An 8,802-nucleotide genomic window follows, 5' to 3' on the forward strand; every position below is an offset into this window, starting at 1 on the left:
AAGCAACAATCAAGGGATCCACAGGACATTTTTCAAATTCTGTGCTTAGATTGTATCTCGGCTTTATCTTCAAAACAGGTGTCACATGTGTCATGTGAGAACTGAGATCATGAGGTGTCACGTTTGAGTCTTCTGGCATGCAAGCAATCATGCACAAACAACTCAAGCAGCTAATACATTTACAGTATTGAAATCAAACTACATCAACTGAGTAATTCATTTATTTTCCAAAGCATTAATGCTTTATCTCCCTTCAGACATACAGAAGGGAGATAAAGCTACAGCTGATCATGTTTTAAACTCTGTCAAATGTTGATGAACACTCCGGTGTCTGGATCAGATCAGAGTTTGCCCTTCCTCTTTTTAATGCGAGTCTTCCTCTTGGTGTTTGTGTCAATGATTGACTGCGACTGGTGCTTCAGAGTGAGACGGGTGATGACATCACCCTCATCATCGCCACTGTCGTCCTCATCTGTTGACAGAAAAGACATGCAAGTGTGTAAGGTGTGTGTCAGGTCTGTCTGCTAAACGTAATAGTTCTGCTATTGTTCCCTGTACATATGGATCAACAGCATTTATAGTTCCCATGTACCAGTGTACACAGTGTACAGATTGAGTAATGGAACTAAATCAGAAGAGCCCAGGTGAACATCTTGATAAGAGGGAGCTTTTGAACAGTGTACATCAAAAAACACATGGCCGTTCCAGGTCAAGAGCTTTCCAAGTTCACAAACCAGTGATCACTGGTGCAAAATGGAAATCAGTGTGCCCAAGATAAAGAAGTATAATGGGAAAAAAAGTTTTAAACATAAAGTATGCCAAGTTCTTAGATATACTGTATATGTAATCTTTGTATCCATGTTGATTTCATATGGCTTGTATGTTCAACAAGAAGTTTAAATTTAACAAATGTCATGTGGTGTAACCATCAAGTAAAAACTAATAGCATATTTTCTTTATACTTTGATGAATGATAAAATATATTATTCAAGCTAAAAATAATGTTATAAAATATCATTAAGTAGGATTTTTTTATTGAGGAGTTTTTTAAACCATATAAATACCCTGAAATGTGTGACTTCACGCCCCAAAAAGCTTAATTCAGATATAGGATACATGTATGGAAGCCCATTTCCGCCATAAAGCAATAATTATGAGATAAGAAGTCAATTATGGCATAAAAAATTTAAATTATTAGGAAAAGTCATAAATATTACAAAAAGTCAAAATTATGACATAAAAGGTCAATTATGGCATAAAAAATGTAAATGATCAGGAAAAGTCATAATTGCAAAAAGTTTAAATTAAAATATAAAAAGATGAAATTAAAACAAAAAGTTATAGAAAAAAAATCATAATTGTGACAAAACATTCAGAATTTTTATCTCATAATTATGACTTGGTATTTCACCAAAGCATGATTATTTTCTTATGTGGCAGAAATGAGATTCCATGGTGATGTGAGCTAGTGTCTCACCATCAAAAGAGTCCTGTTTCTGGGCCTCATGCAACTGAATGCGCGTGTTGTACTGGGGTAGTTTTCCTGCTATCCTGGCAGGGAACTGCAAAGAGGCATGAAATAAACAACATATTAGTAATATTAGTAAACGTTATTTTACAACTTCCAAAAAAGTAAAATATGACATATATTCCTAAAGTAAACAAAACAGTCAATGTTTCACTAGTTACACATCTTCAACAAGCCCAAATACAATAACAGCAACTTGACTAATCATTGTTCCTCACCTCCTCTTCCTCCATCTCCTTCAGGATGGTTGCCAGATCTTTGCCCTGTAGTTCCTCCTTTAGTAGCATCAGTTTCTGCTCGGCCTCAGACATCAGCTGCAGTGTTTGTTCTTCTGAGTCTGGAGGCAGCTGTGGTGTCGGACCCTTTATCTGCCAGAGACACGAGACATACTCAGATATTTCTAATCTCTGCTCAGCTACACACATTTCATGCATGCATCGTTTGAATGTAAAAACGTTTCCTTAATCACTAACTACATAGAATACATCCCTGGACACTTTTTAATGAATAATTATTATGCAGTTTCTACTCAATTTTACAAAAAAACAAACAAAAAACATTCTAATACACTACTGTTCAACATTTTAGGATCAGTTTTTTTAAGAAATTTTTTTTTTGTGAAAAAAGTTAAAGACATTTTTAATGTTACGAAAGATTTCTATTCCAAATGAATGCTGTTGTTTTTAATTGTCTATTTATCAAAAATCTTGGTTTCCACACAAATATTGAGCAGCACAACTGTTTTCAAAATTGATAATAATAAGAAATGTTTCTTTAGCACCAATCAAGCATATTAGAATGATTTCTGAAGGATCATGTGACACTGATGACTGGAGTAATGATGATGCTGAAAATGCAGCTTTTCCATCACAGGAATGAATTACATTTTAAAATATATTCAAATAGAAAACATGTATTTTAAATTGTAAAAATATTTCACATTACTGTTTTACTGTATTTTTGATCAAATAAATGCAGCCTGAGTATGCAGTACTGATGTACTATGAAACATACTGTAACTTTCAGAATTCCCATACAAGAATTAAAATCGACATTTATTAAACTGCAACTATATGTAGCATTAATGCTCATTTGACATGCAAATAGGTTAGCCAATCATATCAGAGGGCAGTTACATAGACGTCTTAAATGTACTGTGGCAAAAACAGTCTGTTTAATTTAAAGGTCAGAGAGATGAAGGGAAAGGTCAACTAAATTGCAAACAAGAAACCTTGACTAACATTATAAATGGACCTCAGGGAAGAAAATAAAGTTTGAAACGACATCTTTAAATTTTAGGAAACTATGCAGAAACCTCAAGTTCCTCAAAACACAAAAACACATTCCTATTATTAAAGGGTTAGTTCACCCAAAAATGAAAATTTTGTCATTAATTACTCACCCTCATGTCGTTCCAAACCCGTAAGACTTTCGTTCCTCTTCGGAACACAAATTAAGATTTTTTTCTTAAGCGACGAGAATTTGCGCCAAAAAAACAAAATATCGACTTTATTCAGTCATCTCTTCTTTTCTGTATCAGTCTCCGACGTGCATTCACGAGAGCACCACGACGAGCTGGCGTTCTGACATCTGACCTACAAGCAGAGGAAGACGCACGCGAGGTCACGCATGCGTCGAGGTGCTCTCGTGAACGCACGTCGGAGACTGATACAGAAGAGAAGAGATGACTGAATAAAGTCGATATTTTGTTTTTTTTGGCGCACAAAAAGTATTCTCGTCGCTTCATAAAATTGAGGTTGAACCACTGTAGTCACATGGACTATTTTAACAATGTATTTCCTACCTTTTTGGGCCTTCAAAGTGTTAATTAAATAGCTATCAATGGAGCCCCTCCTGAGCCACCGGATTTCATCAAAAATATTTTAATTTGTGTTCCGAAGATGAACGAAGGCCTTACGGGTTTGGAACGACATGAGGTTGAGTAATTAATGACAGAATTTTCATTTTTGGGTGAACTAACCCTTTAACCGGGTTGCCGAAAAGCAATGTTTTGTGGAGTGTTTAGGCCTGGTGTCACAGACAGGATTTAGATTAAGCCAGGATTAGGCCTTAGTTCAATCAGGACATTTAAGTAGGTTTTATAAACATGCCTTAGAAAAAAAAAAATTTCTGTTGTGCATCTTGAGACAAAACAATGTCACTGACATATTTTAAGATATTAAAACAGTTCAGTTAAAACAGCTCAAACATGTATTTTAGTCTGGGACTCGGCTTAAGCCTTGTCCGCGAAAGCAGGGGGTTTATGTATTTGACAAGATTCATTTGTACCAGTGGTATGTGCTGTAGTTTGTCACTGAGCTGCTGCACTCCTGCTTTGACAGTGTTTAGTGTATGTGTGAGTCTGTCCAGACGATCTTTAACTGCATCACGGCGCAGCTGCTCCTGCTGCAGCTGACGCTCACAATCCTGCAGCATCTGTTGGCTGCTAAACAACCAAACACACGCACAGAAGAGAATTAGAGAGCTGACCGTGAACAATAACGTTATGTTATTATTCAGTCACAATAACAGAGCATGTGAAGTGATATCAGCACTATTCATACAGCCTACAATGTCTGCTCTCACCTTGAGAGTTCAGTTTCTCGTGAGTATTTCATATCCTGAAGCTGAGTTTGCAGTGTGTTCCTCTCTTCCTTCAGCTGAAGCAGCATTCTCTCATTTTCTACCTTCATCTTCTCCAGATGTTCCTGTGTTTCTCCCTGAGAGATAAACCTGTCCACTATTTCCTATTACAAGAGAAATCCGGAATAAACATTGCTTAACACAAGAACAGAATTAACATTGCTTAACAAGGAGTAATCTATATACACTGGAAACAATTGAATGTTGTCTGTCCTCACCCGTGAGTCTGTGACTCCAGTGGCCTCTTTGATTTGGTGGAAAGCTTCTTCAAAAGTAGAGATGGCTTCCACTTCTTCTACTGCGTTGGCACTGCGCTGGGCCTCGCTGCTCAGCTCATCGGGGTGCATGGCCGCCCACTGGGGCTAGACGTGACAGACGGAGGGGAGATGGCTGAATAAACTCCACAAAATCATTCTAAGATACCTAGTTTTGGCCAAGCGGAGAAGGCTTAGTGAAAAGAACGGCCTAAAATAAACGTTGAGAAAGATACACTACCGGTCAAAAGTTCAGTATACTTAAAACATTTGTTTTATGTTTTTGAAAGATGCCTCTTATGCTCACCAAGGCTGCCTTTATTAGATAAAAAATACAGTAAAAACAGGAATATTTATTAATATATTTCACAATATTACTGTATTTCTCATCAAACAAATGCAGCTTTGGTGAGCATAAGAGACTTTACAAAATCGTAATTATTCCAAGCCTTTAAACCGGTAGTGTATATACTTGTAAATAGTTGAATTGTCTATTTTATTTTTATTTGTGTGTTGTGAGCTTTGCAGCATGCTAACACCAAGCTCTATTAGCATCAATTGCGAGTCCAGTCTCCTGTGCACTTCACATGAGAAGTGCTATTAGTATGACGCATATTTTTATGCTTATTAGAGTATTGCATTGTTAGCTGATGTGTGATGGAGGAGGATGCTCACTCTTCTCTTCATCCTCTCTGCCTGAGCAATCCTCTCCTCCGCCTGCTTCTTGTAGCGGGAGAGGATTTTCTCTCGCTCTCTGCGCTCTCTGTACACCTGCTCCTCCTGAAGCTGCAGCTCAGCCTGGACACACACACACACACACACATCTTAATGAAATGAGGCATTTATATAGCGCTTTATTATGTACTACTGTACACCCAAAGCACTCTACAATCAGATCAGGTGGTCTCCCCCCTCAACCACCACCAGTGTGCAGCATCCACTGTCAGAACAATGGCGCCAGTACGCTCACCACACACCAGCTACAGGTGGAGAGGAGAGAGAGTGATAAAGCCAACTAAAAGCATGAGGATTCTTATTAGTAGTAGGCCATGATTGATAAAAGCCAATGGAGGGAATTTGGGCAGGACACCGGAGTTACACCCCTACTCTTTACGAGAAGCATTACTTGCACAACCTTTACCATGGCACACCTACACATATGCTTGCTTTATTATCTCATTACATTTTTTTTTATCATTTATTAAATGCTTTGTCTTTACCTTGGCTGCATCCTTTGACAAGTGAGCGTCACTGTTCATGACCTGCAGTTCTTTGAGCACTTGTGTCTGCCGGTGGATCTCTGCCTCCATCCTGTCCAGCTGTGGCTGAAATGTAAGACTGTCTTCCTGAAGAAACAAATAAGAGGATAATCATAAATGTTTCTTTACCATGCTGTTCAAAAGATTGAGGTCGCAAAGAGTTTTAATCTTAAAGCGATTGTTCACCCAAAAAATGAAAATTCTGTCATCATTTAGTCACCCTCATGTGGTTCCAAACCCATCTTTGGAACACAAATGAAGATATTTTTCTGTCCCTCCATTGACAGCCTATGCAACTACCACTTTCAAGCCCCAGAAAGGTAGTAAAGACATCATTAAAGTAATCCATGTGTCTCCAGTGGTTTATCCTCAACTTAATGAAGCGACACGAGTGCTTTGTTTGTGCAAAAAAACACAATTTACCCCTTTATTTACAAACTATTAATCTCCATTGCGCGTTCACGAGAGCACCATGGCGCATGTGTGTTGTGTTGAGGAAAAAGCAGACGTTGTTGCATGAACGCATGCTGGAGACTAATATTTTGTAAATAAGGTGGTAAATTATGTTGGGTTTTTTTGCGCAAACAAAGCACTCTTTAAAATTTTTAATAGATTACTTTAATGATGTCTTTACTACCTTTCTGGGGCTTGAAAGTGATAGTTGTGTAGCTGTCAATGGAGGGACAGAAAGCTCTCAGATTTCATAAAAAGATCTTCATTTGTGTTCCGAAGATAAAGAGTAATTAATGACAGAATTTTCATTTTTGGTTGATCTAACCCTTTAATGAAAGAAGTCTCTTATGCTCACCTGTACAATTTAAAAGAACTGTTTTCTATTTTAATCTATTTTATAATGTAATTTTTTCCTGTGATCAAAGCTGAATTTTCAGCAGCCATTCAGTGTCACATGATCCTTCCAAAATCATACTAATATGCTGATTTGGTGCTTAAGAAACATTTCTCATTATTATAAGAAAAAGAATATCTTTTGAATGGTTGTGTATGAGTGTCATTGGATACATTGAATTGCTTTAATTCCCCCCATCACATATATGGGGTATCATGCTTTATAATACACATCTGTGTGGGTTTATGTGTGTGCTGTGTCAGTCTGTACATGAATCCAGTTCATCATCTGTTTCTTTCTCAGATACCTGTAGGTGGTCCTTCAGTTTGAGGTATCCTCGCATTATGTGCTCTGCTTCATGATATTTCAGCTGCGTTTTCTCCAATCGGTTTTCCAGAATGCGCAATTTCTATACAACAAGCACATAAGTTCATTCATTTTCTTGCTTAAACTAACATATTTAATTGTGCTCATCAATACAGGGTGGGTAAACACTCTGCGTACCACTAATCATGACATAGGGGAAGACGAAAGACTTGAGAGAAGGAAGAAGAGAATTTACACAGGAAGAATGACCACTTAGGGAAACTTATTGGCAGAGTTCCCTTCTTTACTGTAATTCTCATTATGGTATGCAAAAAAATCTTATTCTCGCAAATTGTTTAGATTGTATAATAATAATAGTAATAATAAAACATTGTGGGCATGGTTTTGGACAGGATCATTTTCAGGTTTTTTTTGTGTAAATTACAGTAAGGAGAAATTGGGACAAAAATGATTTGACTGGAAAAAAGGCTTAATTTTCTTACTGCTTTTTTTCCTTTTGATTTTAGGAGGAAACCTGGACGACTCTTAAATTGTAAGATTCACCAGTGTTCATCCAAAATGCACAGAAAAAAAAGACAATTTCTACCTTTTCCTCCTCCTCTAGCTTCTGGTTGTCAGGCAGAGGGCTTCTGCTCTGTGGCTTCATGCTCTCTGGCTTCATGCTCTGGTACTGGAGCTTCAATTCCTCGAAACGCTGCCTCTGTGTCTGAGTGGTGTGTTTCATAGCATTCAGCTTCTTGATTTTATCACACACCTCCTTCTCCAGCACCGTCCGAGCTGACTGGACAACAAAAATTTCTGTCAACCACAAATTATGTGCAGGTGATTCTGTAACCACGAGCAATTTGACTGGATAGTACAAGTAAAAGAAGTGAATTTTTTTTTTAAATAACTGATATAAAGGTTAATTTAATCCCACCTTACAGGACATGTTCCTGAATGATGCTTTCTCCATCCCACGACCTTGAAAAACATCCTTGATTGCTTGTTCATCTCCCTGGACAACCATGACCAATATATGCATCAAATACACCTAACGTTACTTAAATTGTATGGTTATGTTTTAACATTGCATATGTGTGTGTGTGTGTTCATAATTCTGACCTCAGCCAGTTTCTTGTGCAGGTTTTTATTGTCATGTCTTAGCTGAGAGATGGTTTCTCTGTTCTTCTTGATGGCAGACTGAGAGCTTTCGAAATACGCGCTTCTGTCTCCCTCTAGTGGACAGAGAGAGAAAAACATTCAGCGGCCATGTGAAGTTGGGTGTAAATGTCATGTCATGCAATATTAACTTTCTGTAGACCATTTTATTGAGCTCTTTATTCAATTTAAAAGTAATATAAATGTATTAAACAGCTATAGAAGCAACTTTGCTATATAATAACTCCAGGCTGACATTAACGTTACAACACAACATGCCATCCATGAGAATAATAAGAACAATAATAAGAAAACAATTGAAATACTTATTACTCCACTACTTCCACAATATTACTGAATATTTAAGCAGGTTTTAAGTTAACGTTAACTGTTTCAGCTTAATTGGCGAAATGTAATAAAAAAAACTTACCCAGAAGTTGAATTTTTCTTTGGAGCTCCGAAATTTGATTATGGATAGGGTGCTTGATGCCCCCTGAGACATACGTGCCAGGCATTTTTATGAATATGTATTATTTTGAGGTTTAATTGTGAATTTCTGTCTCTACCGCCGTGCCAACAGCCTCTTCGTTTGTGTCTGAAACTCGTTGCTTAGCAACAGAACCACAGTGTTGGCTCATGAATATGAATTAAGTTACGTACCTTTACGCTCGAGAAAGAGGACATTACGTGCGTGAGCTAATTAATGTTTATTCATTTCTCAACCAGATCACATCACAGAATTATTTAATATTTACACTCCGAAACAAGTACAAGTACAAACTGAAAAATGGCTACGTCACATGG

General features: G+C 37.4%; 1 protein-coding gene across 1 annotated transcript; it reads right to left on the reverse strand.

The window, feature by feature from the left end:
- Positions 1 to 262: 262 nt before the first annotated feature.
- On the reverse strand, positions 263 to 8,589 carry odad3 (outer dynein arm docking complex subunit 3). The gene is made up of 13 exons (XM_056266866.1): positions 8,429 to 8,589; positions 7,963 to 8,075; positions 7,778 to 7,855; positions 7,445 to 7,639; positions 6,839 to 6,940; positions 5,646 to 5,771; positions 5,101 to 5,223; positions 4,390 to 4,533; positions 4,115 to 4,275; positions 3,818 to 3,974; positions 1,747 to 1,896; positions 1,478 to 1,562; positions 263 to 472 (listed from the first exon to the last, which is right to left on the reverse strand). Exons 1-13 carry the CDS (start codon positions 8,511 to 8,513, stop codon positions 342 to 344), a joined length of 1,650 nt encoding a protein of 549 aa, XP_056122841.1. The 5' UTR covers positions 8,514 to 8,589; the 3' UTR covers positions 263 to 341.
- Positions 8,590 to 8,802: the final 213 nt, after the last annotated feature.

This window comes from Rhinichthys klamathensis, unplaced genomic scaffold, assembly GCF_029890125.1.
Source record: "Rhinichthys klamathensis goyatoka isolate OS25496 unplaced genomic scaffold, OSU_Roscu_1.1 h1tg000254l_1, whole genome shotgun sequence".
NCBI classification, from domain to species: Eukaryota; Metazoa; Chordata; class Actinopteri; order Cypriniformes; family Leuciscidae; genus Rhinichthys; species Rhinichthys klamathensis.

Bases quoted from the DNA above. Each gene is read 5' to 3' on its own strand.
- odad3 (XM_056266866.1), bottom strand. From the start codon at position 8,513: ATGCCTGGCACGTATGTCTCAGGGGGCATCAAGCACCCTATCCATAAT. The intron at 7,640-7,777 runs GTGGGATTAAAT...TTTGTTGTCCAG, and splicing joins TCAGGAACATGTCCTGTAAG to TCAGCTCGGACGGTGCTGGA. The intron at 3,975-4,114 runs GTGAGAGCAGAC...TTGGTTGTTTAG, and splicing joins CGAGAAACTGAACTCTCAAG to CAGCCAACAGATGCTGCAGG.